General features: G+C 43.3%; 1 protein-coding gene across 2 annotated transcripts in view; it reads right to left on the bottom strand.

Annotated features, from left to right (window-relative positions):
- The window catches only part of LOC137875081 (phospholipid-transporting ATPase ABCA1-like), a 42,355-nt gene extending 22,105 nt beyond the window's left edge, over nt 1-20,250 (bottom strand). For both annotated transcript variants that reach the window (XM_068714043.1, XM_068714044.1), the window contains exons 1-12: nt 20,176-20,250; nt 19,408-19,496; nt 18,523-18,616; nt 16,891-17,032; nt 16,541-16,659; nt 7,649-7,770; nt 7,207-7,410; nt 6,244-6,333; nt 1,113-1,353; nt 887-1,026; nt 697-813; nt 397-585 (exon numbers count right to left, since the gene is read on the bottom strand). In XM_068714043.1, the coding sequence (XP_068570144.1) occupies nt 397-585; nt 697-813; nt 887-1,026; nt 1,113-1,353; nt 6,244-6,333; nt 7,207-7,410; nt 7,649-7,770; nt 16,541-16,659; nt 16,891-17,032; nt 18,523-18,616; nt 19,408-19,473 (1,524 nt within the window). In that variant the 5' untranslated portion in view covers nt 19,474-19,496; nt 20,176-20,250. The remainder of the gene's footprint in view (nt 1-396; nt 586-696; nt 814-886; nt 1,027-1,112; nt 1,354-6,243; nt 6,334-7,206; nt 7,411-7,648; nt 7,771-16,540; nt 16,660-16,890; nt 17,033-18,522; nt 18,617-19,407; nt 19,497-20,175) is intronic.
- Between the last annotated feature and the right edge of the window lie 260 nt (nt 20,251-20,510).

Here is a 20,510-nt window from a genome sequence, read left to right as displayed (position 1 = left end):
GTGAGAAACCCTGAAATGATTCTGTTTGTTACCAGATATATTGTGCTGAAATGTCCTTTTGTTTACATGTAAGACCAGTGTACTGCACGCTGTCTCCGTGATGTGTCTACTGCACGCTGTCTCCGTGATGTGTCTACTGCACGCTGTCTCTGTGATGTGTCTACTGCACGCTGTCTCCGTGAATAAACGGCTGCTTGGAGCCAAACAGATATCAAGTGTGCCTGAATCAAAACAAAAAAGAGGGAGTACACAACTGCTACATACGCAGCATGTAGTGAAGTACCACAGTCCCCATAATGTCAGGGAGCTGTGAGACGTGTGTCTTCACCAGTCCAAAACAAACCCAAACCTGACCATGTGTTTAGCTGCAGGCCGTCTGAAGTCGTCACCACTGACCTCCATGAAGCGGGAGATGCTCATGATGGCCTGGTCCGTCTCGTTGAACACCTCCCTCCAGGTGAGGGAGCCGCCGGGCGTCTGGGCCTCCTGCTTGGACAGGAAGTTGGAGATGTCGTCCACGGTCCAGTCGGTGTGGGTCAGCTGAGCTCGGAGGAATCTGGAGGTGGAGTTGTTCTTCAGCAGAGTCTGAACGACAGATCAGACTTTAATATATCATATTATATATACATAATAAAGAAGAATAAAGAATGAATAAATAAAAGAATAACAGGTGAGGTGGGGGCGGAGCCTGTTTACCCTGATCACGTCCATCTGCTCTCCGTTCTCCATGAAGTTCCAGACTTTGGGTCTCATCTCCTCCCACATTCCGCCCAGGTCCCTGAACACACCGAGCTCCTGGAAGGTCCGGTTTACCTGAACGCAGCACAGACAGTTAAACACACCGCCCCACCTGCAGGAGGTGAGGAGACAGGAAGTGATGTCATACCTCGTGGATAACCCTCTGGGTGGCGGGGGTGTGGGGGGTGTAGAGGATCTTCCCCATCAGAAGAGGCTTCAGGGCCGTCCACATCATCCGGGACATCGGGTTAGAATCCATGTTCTTCACCAGACTGTTACAGAACGGAGCTGGAAAACACACAATATATATAAATATATGTATATAAATATACTGTATATGTATATATGTATAAAACATAACCTGGAGGACTCACTGGACGAATTGTCGTACAGAGAGGTGGTCTCGTCCTCGCTGCTGTTCTGGTTCCCAAACAGAGCCTTGTAGTTGCTGTCCTCGTACCAGTTGAGAGACTTAATCTGCAGACCTCCTCCCTCAGGGTGACCACACACAATCCTGGAGACCGCCTGGTACATGGTGCTGGGGGACGATGTGGCGTTCTGGGTCAGGAACAAGATCTCGTTCCTCAGGTCGATCCAGCTCTTCATACCGGCCAACTGGACCATAACCAGAGACGACCATTACCGTCAACAGGTAACAATAAAGTTTAGATTATGACTTCAACCTGAGCATCGTTCACACACAAACATCAGCAAACATTTAAGTCTCTGGAGACGAGGAACCAGCAGGAGGAGCTGATGTTACACAAATACATGAAGAAGGAGAAGAAGGAGAAGGAGAAGGAGGAGGAGGAGGAGAAGTAAAAGATGAAGGAGGAGGAGAAGGAGGACAAGAAGTAAAAGATGAAGGATGAGGAGGAGAAGGAGGACGAATTAGAAGGAGGAGAAAAAGAAGAAGAAGAAGGACGAGAGGAAAAAGAAGTAGAAGAAGAAGGAGAAGAAGAAGAAGAAGAAGAAGGAAGAGGAGGAGGAGAAGTAGAAGATGAAGGATGAGAAGAAGAAGAAGAAGAAGAAGAAGAAGAAGAAGAAGAAGAAAGAGGAGAAAAAGAAGGAGGAGAAAAAGGAGGAAAAGAAGAAGGAGAAGAAGAAGAAAAAGAAGTAGAAGAAGAAGAAGGAAAAGAAGAAGTAGAAGAAGAAGAAGCAGTAGAAGAAGAAGAAGGAAAAGAAGAAGTAGAAAAAGGAGGAGATAAAGAAGGAGAAAAAGAAGAAGAAGAAGAAGAAGGAAAAGAAGGAAAAGAAGAAGAAGGAAAAGAAGAAGGAAAAGAAGAAGTAGAAGAAGAAGAACTAGAACATTTCGCAAGAAACTTTGACAGTGTGGCTTCTACAGCCCGTAGACGTCGCAATGTATATACACGCCGATGTTACCGGTAGTATCGTTGAGGTTCGATTGAGATAACGCTTCTCTCTTTTCAGCATTTTAGATTCATACTCTTGAAAAAGTGAAACCAATGACAGACAGACAGACAGACAGACGAGACTTGCATAAAGTCTGGATAACACACAAGTGCGTTGGCACAGAATAACATGCTTCATGTTAAGATACAGTTACTCTATGGGGCTTTTATTTTGAAAGGGTGGGGCTGGGTGGGTGAGAGAGGGGGGGAGGAGACATAATCATAATGTGACTGAAGTGACTGAATACCTCCAAGTCATGTGTGTGTGTGTGTGTGTGTGTGTGTGTGTGCGTGTCTCAGTGTCTCTGTGTTCATCAACTGCACTAACGAGCTCATGTCACACCTCTGTGCTTGGGTGCATGTGTGTCACTGGTTGCCATGGTGATTGATTGGAGCACCTGTGCATTAGAGGCTAATTATGAGAGATTAGAATAAACAGGGATTTTCAACAAAACCACCTGTCAAACATATGCACTTTATACCAAAACCATGAGTCCAATCAATACAATATGGGTACCATGAGAGAGACAAGACTCTGCTGAACACTGTGATGTGGTTTTTATGTTTGTGGTGTTCAAAATGTGAGCTAGTTAGATGGACTGAGTGATTGGGAGGGAGAGATAGACAGACAGACAGACAGACAGACAGACAGACAGACAGACAGACAGACAGACAGACAGACAGACAGAGAGTGCATGCGTGTGTGTCACTGGTTGGAGAGTCTGTGTGTTTATAAACATCAGTAATTAGCTGAATTACGAACACCTGGGTGCCTGCAGCCATTTCATAGAGAAAAAACTGGGAAACACCTGTCAAACAAAACCTAAAAAAAAACATAACCGTAGTTCCTATTGCTCCGATATTAATACTGGAGCAGAAGGATGACTTGAAGAACAGATCCTGTGAAAATTGTGTCTGTAGTTTTAAAAATGTGATTTAACATGGGGTCTAATGGAGCAGTCGTTTGGAGTTCATGTCGCTCTGAATCCGTTGGATTCCATAGACATTTGGCTGTGACCAGCACAACATTTCCAAGCTTTTTGGCCAAAAATGATGTATAAAGAGTAAAAATTGTGGTAATGGGAGCAATTTGTTTGGAAAAATTACAGAATATTTTCCTGCTCTGCTCCACTCTGACCATGATGTCATCACTCTAGCACTTAACGAGCTGCACAATACACACCCATTATAAAATCGGAAACGGACCCAAAATCTTCCTGAAACTTAATCGGTGACTTCATGAAAACTGTGCTACCTATCAAAATGTCCATTTGGCTCAATAATGTCCATCATTTTGTCTACGTTTTAAACTTTGATTAATTTTTCTACGTTAATGTATGGCTGGTCAATATGGGTCCAAAGATAAGTGTTTTTTTAGCTCTCTTCACGACGAAACCCCATTCAAGTCAATGTGTAAATTTTGCTCCATTTTTGGGGATTTTCGGGAAAATTGTGAAAATTTGTGCCACAAAGCACACTGAATAAGAAGTAGAAGACGAAGGAGAAAAAGTAGAAGAAGAAGTAAAAGAAGAATAACTAGAAAATTCATTTCCTGCTGAAAATGTGTTGGAATGCTGAAAGCTGAAATAAATTGCAAAAGCTGAAGCAGCATTCCAACAATAAGGAGGAGGAAAAGAAGAAGAAGAAGAAGAAGAAGAAGGTGTAGACCAGATGTTGGTGTACGTGGTGAAGACGTCTCTACATGTCTGTCCTGAATGAAGACGTTCGTCCTCAACATGAATCATAATCTCAGAATAAACTTGAAGTCTGTCTTTACTGAATATTCGCTAACGGTGACGACATCGTGACTTCCTGTTTGTTGAAGCTGCTGAGGTCGTCACATTTCAGAGTTCAGATATGATCAGAAGAGGAAGAAGAAGTGTTTCATTAATTACATCATCTTTAGTTTCCAAAGAGAAGGATTCTGGGAGGAACGAGCTTCTGCAGAGCGCCTGAACACAACACCAGGTAGTACATGTAGTAGTAAAGTACACAGTGTACTACATTAGAGGTAATACAAATAGTAGACAGTGTACTACATTAAAGGTAGTACATATAGTACTAAAGTACACAGTGTACTACATTAAAGGTAGTACATATAGTACTAAAGTACACAGTGTACTACATTAAAGGTAGTACATATAGTAGTAAAGTACACAGTGTACTGCATTAAAGGTAGTACATATAGTACTAAAGTACACAGTGTACTACATTAAAGGTAGTACATATAGTACTAAAGTACACAGTGTACTACACTAAAGGTAGTACATATAGTACTAAAGTACACAGTGTACTACACTAAAGGTAGTACATATGTAGAGGAGCTGAGGTTACAGGGAAGATTTATTTATTTCAGTTTATTTACTTTTATTTTTATATTGTTAAACTTATTAAATCCTAAAATCCATAAAAACATTCACACTTCCCTTTTAACAAGCATTTCAAAATAAAGCTCATGAACTGAAGAGAGAAAAACAAACTGACACACACACACACACACACACACACACACACACACACACACACACACACACTAAATTAAAAACATGTGACTGTGTTTAGTTTATGTGGATGCTGAGTCAGGAACAGGATGTGTGTGCGTGTGTGTGTGTGTGTGTGTGTGTGTGTGTGTGTGTGTGTGTGTGTGTGTGTGTGTGTGTGAGATAACCTCCTCGGGTCATTCTGACTGAACTTTACTCTGATTATCAGACTCTGAGACACCAACAGATATATTAATATGTAACAATATACAGTGTGTCTTCACTCTACTCGCAGTGTGTCCCCACTCTAATCCCAGTGTGTCCTCACTCTGCTCCCAGTGTGTCCCCACTGTAGTCACAGAGTGTCCTCACTCTACTCCCAGTGTCCTCACTCTACTCCCAGTGTGTCCCCACTGTAGTCACAGAGTGTCCTCACTCTACTCCCAGTGTCCTCACTCTACTCCCAGTGTGTCCTCATTCTACTCCCAGTGTGTCCTCACTCTAGTCCCAGTGTGTCCTCACTCTACTCCCAGTGTGTCCTCATTCTAGTCCCAGTGTGTCCTCACTCTACTCAGTGTGTCCCCACTCTACTCGCAATGTGTCCTCATTCTACTCGCAGTGTGTCCTCACTCTACTCAGTGTGTCCTCATTCTACTCCCAGTGTGTCCTCACTCTACTCCCAGTGTGTCCTCATTCTAGTCCCAGTGTGTCCTCATTCTAGTCCCAGTGTGTTGTCACTCTACTCACAGTGTGTCCTCATTCTAGTCCTAGTGTGTCCTCACTCTACTCAGTGTGTCCTCACTCTAGTCCCAGTGTGTCCTCACTCTACTCCCAGTGTGTCCTCATTCTAGTCCCAGTGTGTCCTCACTCTACTCAGTGTGTCCCCACTCTACTCGCAGTGTGTCCTCACTCTACTCCCAGTGTGTCCTCATTCTAGTCCCAGTGTGTCGTCACTCTACTCCCAGTGTGTCCTCATTCTAGTCCCATTGTGTCCTCATTCTACTCCCAGTGTGTCCTCACTCTAGTCCCAGTAGTGTCCTCATTCTAGTCGCAGTGTGTCCTCACTCTAGTCCCAGTTTGAAGGACAGTTAGAAGGACACTGAGGGACAGTTAGAAGGACACAGAGGGACAGTTAGAGGGACAATTAGAAGGACACAGAGGGACAGTTAGAGGGACAATTAGAAGGACACAGAGGGACAGTTAGCGGGACACAGAGGGACAGTTAAAAGGACACAGAGAGACGGTTAGCGGGACAGTTAGCGGGACACAGAGGGACAGTTAGAAGGACACAGAGGGACAGTTAGCGGGACACAGAGGAACAGTTAGAAGGACACAGAGGGACGTTAGCGGGACACAGAGGGACAGTTTGAAGGACACAGAGGGACAGTTAGCGGGACACAGAAGGACGCTGAGTGTTTGTTGTTTGTTCAGACTGTGAAGTGAAAACCTGCTGAGCGTCTTTGTTCAGCTGGAACTCGTCCGTCTCTTTCATCTGGACACAAAGACTCTGAGACGCTGAGAGCTGCCAAACAAACCCAGTGAACCCGGAGGACTCTGCTGGAGGACACGTCTGTCCTCACGGAGGTGTGGGGGAGACCAGGTGTGTGTCTCACCTCGACCGCCAGTGAACCCAGACTGTCCAGGAGGTTGTTGGTCGCCCTGGCAACCAGTTTGACGGCCTCGGGGTCGGACCTCGCGTCCCTCTGAGAGACACAAAGAGACATAATATACAGGAAGTATCAGTATTATAGTATATATAATATATATACAGTATTATACACACGTCATTCGTGCAGTGTATATATATAATATATTTATATAATATATATAAACAGTATCTATAGTCTTCATAATATCTTTAAACTCACTAAACTATGAACACAGGGTTTTTTTTCTCCCAGAGTTCTGACTGACGGATTTTAAAGGATTTCTGTCTCTGTCGCCGTGGAAACGCTTTAGTTTCACACAGTCAGTCAGCAGCTCGTAGATTTCTGGAGACAAAAGACACGAAAGACACGACGCCTCTCAGACGGCAAACAAGTCCTCCAGGCTACGAAAACTGATCCTGCAAACGAACAGGCTGAGACACGCCTCCTCCCACACACACACTGAGCACACACCTTCAGTGTGTCCTCAGGAGACAACGTCCCACACACTGAACACACACCTTCAGTGTGTCCTCAGGGGACAATGTCCCACACTCTGAACTCACACCTTCAGTGTGTCCTCAGGGGACAACGTCCCACACACTGAACACACACCTTCAGTGTGTCCTCAGGAGACAACGTCCCACACACTGAACACACACCTTCAGTGTGTCCTCAGGGGACAACGTCCCACAACACAACTTTCAATACTGTAACGGCTCTAAAGGAAAAGACACAGTTGAGAGCTCAGGAAGAAGCCAGTAAGAGGAACTTGAGATCATGTGACCTCTGTTAAAAGACTAATTCATAATTAATAAAGGTGTTTTATTTTACAGGTGAACAAAACACAAACATCTGGTCTCTATCAGCTGACTGCTCTCAGACTGTCTCCACCAACCAGAGCGCTGCCATGGGACCTGAGGCTCTCACCTGGATGGGCTTCAGGAAGTCCAGGTTGTCCAGGAAGTGCTGCTCGGCGAGGTTCAGCCAGGTGGGTGGCGCCCGACAGATGACTTCCTGTACCAGCATCGACACCTGTTGGTCTGCAATGGTCACAAAGTCCTCCACGCTCCGCTCGCCCCCCTTCCTGGGACACATGTCCCTCAGGTGGACCCCGAAACCTTTCAGCAGCACCTGAGACGGAAAGTCCTCAATAGTATCAGGTGAACTCATCTTATAATAGTTTAGTCCATGTTTTGACTTTTAGTCTATATTCAGAGTTTCAGTGTTGTCTAATTCTGACTCCATATTTTCTGAATAATATATGTATATATACAGTATATATACATATATATGTATATATACATATATACATATATATGTATATGATCTTATTCATATATCTTATATGAATAAGATCAGGTGTCCTCACCTTCTCCAGGTCGACGTCGGCGTCTCTGATCTGTTGGACGTTGTGTTCTGACAACGAGGCGTTTCTCAGCAGGAATAGAGACAAAGTCTCGTTGTCTCGCAGGAAGTTCTTCAACTTAAAACCTGAAGAGATCAGAAAGAAGATCAAAGGTTCTGTCCTCAGAGAAACCTGCATCTGAGGCTACAGGTGAGACAGGCAATACAGGTGAAACAGACGTCTTAAGCTACAGGTGAGACAGACGTCTTAAGCTACAGGTGAGACAGACGTCTTAAGCTACAGGTGAGACAGATGCCCGAGGCTACAGGTGAGACAGACGCCTGAGGCTACAGGTGAGACAAACGGCTACAGGTGAGACAGACGCCCGAGGCTACAGGCGAGACAAACGACTACAGGTGAGACAGACGCCCGTGGCTACAGATGAGACAGATGGCAACAGGTGAGACAGACGCCTGAGGCTACAGGTGAGACAAACGGCTACAGGTGAGACAGACGCCTGAGGCTACAGGTGAGACAAACGGCTACAGGTGAGACAGACGCCTAAGGCTACAGGTGATACAGATGGCTACAGGTGATACAAATGGCTACAGGTGAGACAGATGGCTACAGGTGAGACAAACGGCTACAGGTGAGACAGATGACTACAGGTGAGAAAGACGACTACAGGTGAGACAGATGGCTACAGGTGAGACAGACGGCTACAGGTGAGACAGAACCCTGAGGCTACAGGTGAGACAGACTATACAGGCAAGACAGATGGCTACAGGACTGTTGAGGGATGTGATGACCATATTCGGCGTTCCTGGGGGCGTGTCAGTATGTAAATGAGCAGGTGAGGACTATCAGCTGCATGTTGTCACATGTCTGCTGGAGCTCAGAGGAAGAAACCTGCATCTCTTTGTTCTTTATGCTTCATGTCTTTTCTTCTTCTACAGGTTTAAACAGGCAGCTGTGACTCAAACTGTAACAATAAGTGTTTATATCATATTTATCTATAACTCTGTTATATTATATTTATCTATAACTCCAGAAGCCTTCCAGAACCTGAAGTCCAGGTTCACCTCAGCACCCATCCTCCAAGTCCCGGATCCAGACAGACAATTTGTGGTGGAGGTGAATGCCTCCGACATAGGGGTTGGGGGTGTTCTGTCCCAGCGCTCAGCCACTGACCAAAAGCTCCATCCCTGCGCCTTTTTCTCGCGTCTGCTTTCCCCCGTCCAGAGAAACTATGACATTGGTAACCGAGAACTACTAGCAGTGAAGCTGGCCCGCCCTGGAGGAGGGGCGGCATTGGAGGGGACCATGCTCCCATTTCTGGTTTGGACCGACCATAAGAACCTGGAGTACACACAGTTCCACTTCACGCTCTCCTAACGCCCCGGGTCCTGCAATGTCAAGCCTGATGCCCTTTCTCGTCAGTTCCAGGGGAAGAGGAACCTACCTCTGGCTCCTTGTCCATCCTTCCTGCCTCCTGCCAAGTAGCCGTCCTCACCTGGGACATTGAGGAGTAAGTGAGGGCCAGCGCATGCCCTCCTAATCGTCTGTTCGTCCCTCAGGGCCTTCGGTCCGACGTCCTCCAGTGGGCCCACTCCTCAAAACTTACCTGCCACCCGGGTATCCAAAGGACCCAGGACGCTCTTAGGTAGCGCTTCTGGTGGGTCTCGCTCAACGAGGACACCAAGGGATTCATCAATGCCTGCCCAGTCTGCAATCAACACAAGCCTTCTCACCAGGCTCCGGCCAGCCTCCTGCAGCCTCTCCCAGTGCCTCATCGTCCGTGGTCCCACATCTCCCTGGACTTTATCACTGGGCTACCACCATCTGAAGGCCACATCGCCATCCTGACTGTGGTCGACAGATTTAGCAAGATGGCCCATTTTATTCCTCTGCCCAAACTCCCGTCTGCTAAAGAGACTGCAGAACTCATATCCCTGCACATCTTCCATCTGCATGGGATTCCAGTCAACGTAGTCTCCGACCGAGACCAGGAGTCCAGAAAACTGGGCCCTAGATTCATCGGGCCTTTCGAGATCGAGAGGATCATCAACCCGGCGGCAGTGAGGCTCAAGCTCCCCAGAGCCATGCGCATCCACCCCACATTCCACTTATCCAAGGTCAAACCTGTCCGGGAGGGTCCATTGGTGCCAGCTGCTCCTCCTCCTCCGCACCCTCGCCTCGTCTACACGGTTCATCACCTGCTTCGCTCCCGCCGCTGGGGGCGAGGTCTTCAGTACCTGGCCGACTGGGAGGGATACAGTCCGGAAGAGAGGCAATAGGTGCCGGCTCGTAACATCTCTGACCCCCGAACCATAGCCCGGTTTCATCAGCAGCACCCAGAACAACCATCCAGGACCAAGACGCCTGACAGAAAGACCCAGCAGGTTCCCGGTGCGAACTATGAGGGCCCTTACTCCGGGGCAAAGGATTCCCCGTTACCGACCCTGCCTGTTTTGGACTACCCCGCCTTGCCTCTGCCCCGGTAATTCACTCAGCCTTCTGTCCCCGACCAGAGCCTGCCACTGTATTCCTGTGAAAATTCTACCTGTTGTGTGTTACGAAGAAAATAAAGCTTCGATTCAAATCATCCCTGGTGTTTGTCGTACTGCTCCTGGGTCCTTACTACACCCGTTACAGTTATATCATATTTGTCTATAACTCTGTTATATCATATTTGTCTATAACTCTGTTATATTATATTTTGAATTTTGTGAAAAACACATTTTCACAAACTCCTCCTACAAGCTGGGTCTGATTGGTACCAAATTTGCTGTGGATCATTATTGGATCTATATCATCAAAAGTTACTAAAAGCTTGTTGATAACCCATTGCAATAGGAATATATGGACCAGTGAATTTCATAGGGGCGTTGCCTTTTACAGCAATACATATAACTTCAAAACCATGTGGCCTATCGTCACGAAATCTGGTGTGTATGTCCACATTGTGTTCTGTAACAAACACTCAAATTTTTATTCCATACAACCACTCAGGGGCGATACAGTAATACTCCCATTTTTTTGCATTTTTAGGCATTTTTCATCGTTTTCAGGCGTTGTACTTTAACAAACTTCTCCCTCAAAATTTATGCGATCAACTTCAAATTTGGTCAGGGTGATCTAAAGACTTTAATGATGAAAATTTGCAAAAATGGTCTACTGACATTGAACGACCTTCGTTTTATGTGGCGCCCATGTCACGCACATTTTGTGCCGTTCGCCACGAAAGAGGAAGTTGTTGTAACTCCAAGGTACTTTATTCAATCTGCCCCAAACTTCTTATGCATGATGCTGGTCCAGTCTTGAGCACATTCCCATGCCAACATTTTCAAAAAGTCATAGCGCCACTTACTGGCAAAAGGAAATGACAAGTTTTATACTTTGATGTACTCTGACTAGGAAGTTACCCAGATCAGTCTTTAATTTGGTAAGGTAAGCCCTAAGACATTGATGATGCTTCATCATGAATATTGTGAGTTGATGCAAAACGCTGTTGCCGTGGCAACGCGTCATTCGCCATGAAAAATGAAGCTTATTTTTATGTGGCTTAGGATGCTCAACAAGCCTTGGAACTTTACACAGGTGTCATAGGTGATGTAAATAAATATTTCATTTGGCTTTTTGGCTTGACTGTTTCAAATTGCCTCGATAGCGCCCCCTACAAATATTCAAATACGCAGCCCCAGTGCTACGTTTGACCTACATTTATGAAATTTGGTAGGCCCATGTATCACATGGATACTTAAAAAAAAGTCTTTTGGGACCATGCTCTAAAATTAACAGGAAGTCGGCCATTTTGATTTTTGTGTGAATTTTCCCTTGATTTCCAGTCGTTATACTTTAACGAACTCCTCCTAGGGAATTAATCAGATCGACTTCAAATTTGGTCAGTACAGTTTGAAGACCCTTGTGATGAAAAGTTACTCAAAGATTGTTATTTCGTGAAAGGCCGTTGCCGTGGCGATGCATTATTCGCCATGAAAAACGAAAGTGTTTTTGAGCGACTAAACATGCTCCAACCAGAACCAAACATGGCAAACACATTTAAAATCATGAATGTGGTTTTCTAATGTGATTTTAATGTTTCAGATTGGCAAGTTGGCTCAACAGCGCCGCCTACAAAATTTTGCCAATGCAGCCCTCGAAATACGTTTGACCTAGATGTATGAAATTTAATAGGCACATGTATCACACTTAAAAAAAAGTCTCTTGGGACCATACTCTAAAATCAACCGGAAGTCGGCCATTTTGATTTTTGTGTGAATTTTCCCTTGATTTCTATTCGCTATACTTTAACGAACTCCTCCTAGGGACTTTGTCAAATCCACTTCAAATTTGGTCTGTACAATCTAAAGATCTTTGCAATTAAAAGTTACTCAAAGCTTTACATTTGATGGAATGACGTAGCCGTGGTGTGGCGGCCATTTTACGTGATTCGCCATTAAACAACAAGCTGATGTAACTCCACTGGACTTGCTTAAATCTGTCCCAAAGTTGCCATACTTGATAACAGTCACTGCCTGAGGATGTCTACAAGCCAATTTTCACTCAAAGTCGTAGTGCCACCTACTGGCAACAGGAAGTCAGCGTTATGTGACAGACGGAATCCGATTTACATGACATTGACATGTGGTCTGCACTTGATGTAGAGCAACGTAATGCATGTTTGCGTGTGTTCTGTAGCGCCACATAGTGGATGCAGAAACTGGTGGAATATTTGCACTACATAATTTCCAGCATCGCAGAGTCCAGCGGGAAAAATGTTAAACTCCAGGACGCGTTGTCCGATGATCAAAGACATTTGCGGCTGCGTCTGCCGGCGTCCCGCCAGTACCCCTGAGACGCGGGAAGGTGCGAGGGCCCGTCCATCGCTGCTTGCAGCTTTAATTATCTATGACTCTGTTATATTATATTTATCTATGACTCTGTTATATTATATTTTTCTATAAATATGTTATATTATATTTGTCTATAACTCTGTTATATTATATTTATTTATAACTGCTATATTATATTTATCGATGACTCTGTTGTATTATATTTGTCTATAACTCTGTTATATTATATTTATCTATGACTCTGTTATATTATATGTATCTATAACTCTGTTATATTATATTTATCTATGACTCTGTTATATTATATTTATCTATGACTCTGTTATATTATATTTATCTATGACTCTGTTATATTATATTTTTCTATAAATATGTTATATTATATTTGTCTATAACTCTGTTATATTATATTTATCTATAACTGCTATATTATATTTATCTATGACTCTGTTATATTATATGTATCTATAACTCTGTTATATTATATTTATCTATGACTCTGTTATATTATATTTATCTATAACTCTGTTAGTGATGGGTCAGAGGACATGTGGAGCTGTCTGACATCAGCAGCTCTGAGTGACGTGATTGGTTCAAACTAGGAACAGTTTCCTCTGAGAGCTCCAACAGAGAAACACGTCGGCTTCAATCACAAACATCCAGAGAAGTTATTGAACCAGACACAACTCTCAGCCAATCAGATGCTGTATCAACCCTCCAGGACATTGTGCTGAAAGTTAAACCAGGACTAACACCAGGACTAACAATAAGACTAAGACTAGGACAAACACTAGGTCTAACAGCAGGACTAAAAATAAGACTAAAGCTAGAACAATCACTAGGACTAACACCAGGACTAAAAATAAGACTAAAGCTGGGACAAACACCAGGACTAACACCAGGACTAAAAATAAGACTAAAGCTAGGATAAACACCAGGACTAATAGTAAGACTAAGACTAGGACAAACACTAGGACTAACACCAGAACTAAAAATAAGACTAAAGCTAGGACAAACACCACGACTAATAGTAAGACTAAGACTAGGACAAACACTAGGACTAACACCAGGCCTAAAAATAAGACTAAAGCTAGGACAAACACCAGGACTAACACCAGGACTAAAAATAAGACTAAAATTAGGATAAACACCAGGACTAACAGTAAGACTAAGACTAGGACAAACACTAGGACTAACACCAGGTCTAAAAATAAGACTAAAGCTAGAACAAACACCAGGACTGACACCAGGACTAAAACTAGGATAAACACCAGGACTAATAGTAAGACTAAGACTAGGACAAACACTAGGACTAACACCAGGACTAAAAATAAGACTAAAGCTAGGATAAACACCAGGACTAATAGTAAGACTAAGACTAGGACAAACACTAGGACTAACACCAGGCCTAAAAATAAGACTAAAGCTAGGACAAACACCAGGACTAACACCAGGACTAAAAATAAGACTAAAATTAGGATAAACACCAGGACTAACAGTAAGACTAAGACTAGGACAAACACTAGGACTAACACCAGGTCTAAAAATAAGACTAAAGCTAGGACAAACACCAGGACTGACACCAGGACTAAAACTAGGATAAACACCAGGACTAACACCAGGAATAAAAATAAGACTAAAATTAGGACAAACACCAGGAATAAAAATAAGACTAAAACTAGAACAAACACCAGGACTAAAACTATGACAAACACCGGGAATAACACCAGGACTAAATCCAGGACTAACACAGGACTAAAACTGGGACTAAACTCCACCAGGATTTAAACCAGGATTAACACTAGCATTAACATAAGGATAAACCTAAGGATTAACACCAGGACTAAAATAAGGACTAAACTAGGACAGCAGTCTACTCAGTGGTTAGATTGAAGAAGTTTAAACTATGAACAGATCAGCTGATATTCCAATAGTTGTAACTGTAGAGATTAACCTTCTATTTCTATGATGAAGTCTGAAGAAGAGCTTTGCTGAAGTTAACTCCAGCTTGTCACAGGCTGCTTTTATTGTGAAACTGATACTGAAACAGGAAGCTGTTCCTATTTAAATCTAACCTTCCAGTTTCTTTAATTTATTCTTCTTATTTAAATGTTGCCCCGAGGCTCTTTTGAATAGTTGTGTATGAACAGGTCAGAACTCTGCAGCTTCAATAACGATGTCACAAGTTAAATGAACCAGAACCAGAACTCAATGACCTGTAACCTTCTGAAAGTGGGTCAAAGTCTGCAGCTGAACAAACTCTCTGAACTATCATGCTCAGCGGGAAGAGAGGAGACCCGCTGACCGACCTGCTGAAGTCTCTGGTCCTGGTCTGAGGTCTCTGGTCTTGGTCCTCTGGTTCTGACTAAAGACTACAGCTAGGACAAACACCAGGACTAACATCAGGACTAAAAATAAGACTAAAGGTTCTGGTCTGAGGTCTCTGGTTGTGGTCTAAACTCTTCAGACTCACAGATGTTTCTGCTATAACAGCTGGAGGGGTGAACAGAACTCTGACCACCAGGTAGACCTGAACAGGTGAGATCACCTAGAAAGGTTTTACCAGGTATACCTGAACAGGTGAGATCACCTGAGAAGGTTTTACCAGGTATACCTGAACAGGTGAGATCACCTGAGAAGGTTTTACCAGGTAGACCTGCTGGGGCTCGCCTCCCCTCCCACGCTCACATCACACCTTCTCACGAACTGAGCGACCTGATCAGACGTGATTAGAGGGAATAAAGCTCCACAGGTCGAAGCAGGTAGAGAATAGAAACGCTCCCCGCGGAGAGAAAAAAACTGATAATTAACACACAAAAGAAATTCTTTTAGTTCAATGAGGCTGAAGAATCCATCTCCAGAAGAGGGACGACCAAAACCTGCTGCAGAGTCTCAATGTCGTGAAATAACTTCATGATTTAACCCTTTTTATATATTCTATTATCTGTGTTTCATATGTTCAGGATTAAGATTAATTAAATATAAATACTTTATTTTAGGGTTCAGCCCGACCATATAATGGTGTGATAGTGAGACTGTGGTTGTTCCCTTTACACTCATTCTTGGGTGAGTTTTCCCTTCATTGCAATGCTAAAATTGACTGTAGATATACATCTTAAAGTTGATATTCAAAGATCTTCCTGGGGATCACAGACCATCAAGGGTCCACATCTTTGTCTTCTTTGTGATGAGTTTGTACCTCTGTTTACAAATAAAAATAGATACGAATACTATCTTCTAGTAGCAGACACACAGACATAAACTGGAGAGAACCTTCTCTAACCTCTCTAGTCCTCTTCTCTAACCCCTCTAGTCCTCTTCTCTAACCCCTCTAGTCCACTTCTCTAACCCCTCTAGTCCACTTCTTTAATCTCTCTAGTCCACTTCTCTAACCCCTCTAATCTCCTTCTCTAACCTCTCTAGTCCACTTCTCTAACCTCTCTAGTCCACTTCTCTAACCTCTCTAGTCCATAACCTCTCTAGTCCACTTTTCTAACCCCTCTAGTCTCCTTCTCTAACCGCTCTAGTCCCCTTCTCTATCCTCTCTAGTCCATAACCTCTCTAGTCCACTTCTCTAATCCCTGGGCTGCCTATTGTTTCTACCAGCCATCCCCGATTAAAGGTTATAAACCAGCCCTAATCTGTTCCCTTCTTCATTAATCTGTTCCCTAATCTGTTCCCTTCTTCATTAATCTGTTCCCTTCGTCACTAATCTGTTCCCTTCGTCACTAATCTGTTCCCTTCCACAATAATCCGTTCCCTTCTTCACTAATCTGTTCCCTTTGTTAATCTGTTCCCTTCTTTACTAATCTGTTTCCTAATCTGTTCCCTTTTCGTCACTAATCTGTACCCTTTATTAATCTGTTACCTTCCACATTAATCTGTTCCCTAATCTGTTCCCTTCTTAATAATCTGTTCCATTTATTAATATGTTCCCTCAGTATCTCCATTATTGTGACTTTAACTTCAGTCAAAATAAACTTTGAAGAGGTAAATTCACAATGATATTTTCTAAATGTAACGAAGCGACTGAACTTGAGGTATTGGTTCTGGTTCCTACCTGATCGGCTCTTCTGCAGACCCTGCAGAGCCGCAGCGAGCTCCTTAAATCCATCCAGGTTTTTATCGTTCTGACTGTACAGAAGAATCTTTTTGGCATCCGAAAACAGACGAGAAATTCTAAAAACACAGAACAGTTTTTAGTTAAAAACACGTAAAAGATTTAAATAAATAGAGACGGAAACTGAAGTGGGATTTAACACTTTATTAAAGTTCCACCTTTATTTTGACAAAGTTTGTTTCTTTACCTTAAATAACAACTAATGAATTCAACATGAAAGGTTGAAGCAGTTCTTAGTCTTTAGTTCAGACCAGATTTTCAGAATAAAAGCCTCAGTAATGTGTTCTCACATGGAGTCGTTGAAGTTTCCGACGACTCCCGGAGACTCTCCCGGCGTCGGGTTCCTGAAACACGGGTTGTTGGCGTTACAGAGGATCCCCTGTAACCATGGCAACGTGCCGGCCGACGGCATCGCCTTGTTGGGGAAGTGACCTTCAGACAGGAAGTAAACAGGAAGTGAATCCTTCAGGCAGGAAGTAAACAGGAAGTGAATCCTTCTGACAGGAAGTAAACAGGCAGTGAATCCTTTAGACAGAAAGCAAACAGGAAGCAAACAGGAAGTGACCTTCAGACAGGAAACAAACAGGAAGTGATCCCTCTACCAGAGTAAGAGTCTCAAGAACTGAAACAAACAGGAAGTGATCCCTCTACCAAAGTAAGAGTCTGAAGAACAGAAACAAACACATGAAGACGTGTGAGTGAAGACGTTTTATCTTCCTGCTGCGTTGGAACAGACGGTCCATTGGTTCACCTGGTTTACCTGAACACAGGTAGATCACAGGTAGATAAACTGTGATTGGTTCCCTATCAGCTGAAGGTTTAGGACCTTTACCCCCTGAAGCAGAACAGAGAACCTTTCTAATCAACACTGATTAGATAACAGATCAATAAATATGAAAGTCTTGATTCTTTATTTAATAAAATTCATCAACTTTTATTTCTCAGGAAACTGAATCTTTTTTAGGTCAAAACAAGTTTAATAAAATAAAAGATTTAGATTAATGTTGCTGAAACTTCAGGGACTACTTCCCCCCTGAGTTTGTCTTACAGGAGCTACATGGAGTCGCTGCAGCTCTTTAGTTCCTCAAAAGGTTCTTGGTTCCCTAAATGAAACAACGATATCCTCACGATTTCACAAGGAGTCAGAACCCGTGTTTATTTATTAAATAATAAATATCTTCACTAACGTGTGCCTTCACTCTCGGGTCTGAGCGTAATGACGAAAGACCAGAGAGAGACGATTGGAACCAGGTTCAGGGTCTACAAACTATCGCTAACGAGCAAGCTAACGTTAGCTAGCTAACAAGCAAGCCGCTATGTGAGATAAACAACTTGATGCTTCATCTACATTATTGATATTATTATGATTATTGTTGGTTCAATATTAACGCCATAAAAGCAACACAAGTATAATTTAGTTCACAGCTTAAAGTTCCTCTTTAAAAAAAAAAATATATATATATATATATATATATATATATATATATATATATTAATATAATATGAAGTTGTTAATGAAGATCTGAGGGTTGAATGAGATCAAAGGTCTGACTCAAAGAGCCTGAAGAGATCTTTTCTCTCTTTAAAGAGACGAGTTTCAACACGTCGGAGCTCCTGAAGCTGAATCACCACTCAAACATTCTGCTTCTACTGACGACACTCTGAGTGCTGGTCTCTCTGAATCCTGGTCTCTGTGAGTCCTGGTCTCTGTGAATCCTGGTCTCTGTGAATCCTGGTCTCTGTGAGTCCTGGTCTTTGTGAGTCCTGGTCTCTGAGTCCTGGTCTCTGAGTCCTGGTCTCTGTGAGTCCTGGTCTCTGAATCCTGGTCTCTGTGAGTCCTGGTCTCTGAATTCTGGTCTCTCTGAGTCCTGGTCTCAGGACCCTGAACCCTCTGATATGAACAGGTAGTAAAGGTAACTCACACTCATGCTGCTCGTATGGAGGATAGTTGAGTCTCACAGCGATGAGGATGAAGAAGACGAGGAGAGGCCAGATGATTTCTATCAGGAGCTGAAGCTGAAGAAGAGACAGGAAACCATTAGCACACATTGAGACACACATACACACACACTGAGACAAACACTGAGACACACACATACACACACACTGAGACACACACTGAGACACAATGACACACACACACACACACACACACACACTTGTGGTAAAGAGTGTGTGTGTGAAACAGGAAGTAGCTTCTTGTCTTTATGATGTCATTCATAATTAATCGTCGTCCATCGATCGACTCAGAAACACAATCAGAGCAGAAATCAATCTCCCATGATGCATCAGACCTGGATCAGTTCAGATCCACCAGAGTCTCACAGAACCAGATCAGTTCAGATCCTCCAGAGTCACAAACTAAGAAGAATAGCAGCTCTTAAACCACTGCTTTATTCAATGGAGTCTGGTGTGTCTGAAGCTCAGATAACTATTCTTTTACAATATGCTTTACTTCATGTACTGCACTACATGAAGTAAAACAACGTTCTACTTCATGAAGTACAATGTTGTTTTACTTCTAGACGTTGTTTTACTTCATGTAGTGCAGTCATGCTGCAGTCTACAGACAGACAGACAGATGGACAGTCAGACAGACAGACAGACAGACAGACAGATGGACAGACAGACAGATGGACAGACGGACAGACAGACGGACAGACAGACGGACAGACGGACGGACAGATAGACAGATGGACAGACACACAGACAGACAGACGGAAAGATGGACAGACACACAGACAGACAGATGGACAGACACACAGACAGACAGACAGACAGACAGATGGACAGACAGATGGACGTACCGTCTGCCGGCGTCTGTAGGTGAAGTTCTTCCACAGCAGCAGACCCAGCTGAGTGGACACAGACATGTCTGTCTCTGTGAGACGTCTCTCTGAATAAAGACACACAGAGTGAAACACACAGAGTGAGACACAGAGTGAGACACACAGAGCTCAAAGGTACCGAGGTCAGAGGTCACACAGATACAGAGATACCACAGAGTACCTCCTCCTGATACTCCTAGTATATATATATATATATATATATATATATATATATATATATATATATACATATACACATATATACATACAGTATATGTATATATGTGTATATGTATGTTGTATAACATATACATATATTATCATATCATTTAGATACAATATGAGCTGATTGAATCACAGTGATGAGCACACACATACTCACTCTCTCTCACACACACACACACACACACTCTCACACACACTCTCTCTCTCTCTCTCTCTCTGTCTCTCTCTCTCTCACACACACACACACACACACACACACACACACACACACACACAGATTAATAACTTGATCTTAACATCAGTGTGTAAACAGAAAGTTATTTCCTCACTTCTCTTGTGTTCAATATTTCTTCTCCTCTCATGAAACTTGACATCAAATCAAACTTTCTGATGAACGAGCCTCCTTTTACATTTTAAACCGGATCAAAGCGGAAGCAGCGAGTTACTGACATACACATGAAGTAGATCAGAGAACATCATTATTATTATTAACATAAAGGTCCATAAAGAGCAGATAAATACCGTGTCCGTGGTGCGTTCACGGTCCTCCTCCGCCTTGACTCTGCAGCATCTGCTCCTCATGGAGCTGCAGCTCAGGATCAAAACTCAACGGAGTCACGAGCACGATCACCACGCTGCTTCCGCTCTATTCCTTCAGAATAAAACGTTTAGAACAGGTGTGATGCTTCCGCTCTATTCCTTCAAAATAAAATGTTTAGAACAAAGTGTGATGTTGTCACGTGGGGTGGGGTGTGTTACAGTTTTTCTTGATTGCTTTGACCTGCTTAAAGAAACTGGGATCCACTCGGTTTTCATCGTCACTGTCTCAGCAGAGCACAAGACACCTCTTGCAAATG

The sequence above is a fragment of the Cebidichthys violaceus genome, unplaced genomic scaffold (assembly GCF_023349555.1).
Source record: "Cebidichthys violaceus isolate CVI_PGR_0920_01 unplaced genomic scaffold, fCebVio1.0.p SCAF_2, whole genome shotgun sequence".
Classification (NCBI taxonomy): domain Eukaryota; kingdom Metazoa; phylum Chordata; class Actinopteri; order Perciformes; family Stichaeidae; genus Cebidichthys; species Cebidichthys violaceus.
This window is presented reverse-complemented; position numbering and strand designations above follow the sequence as displayed.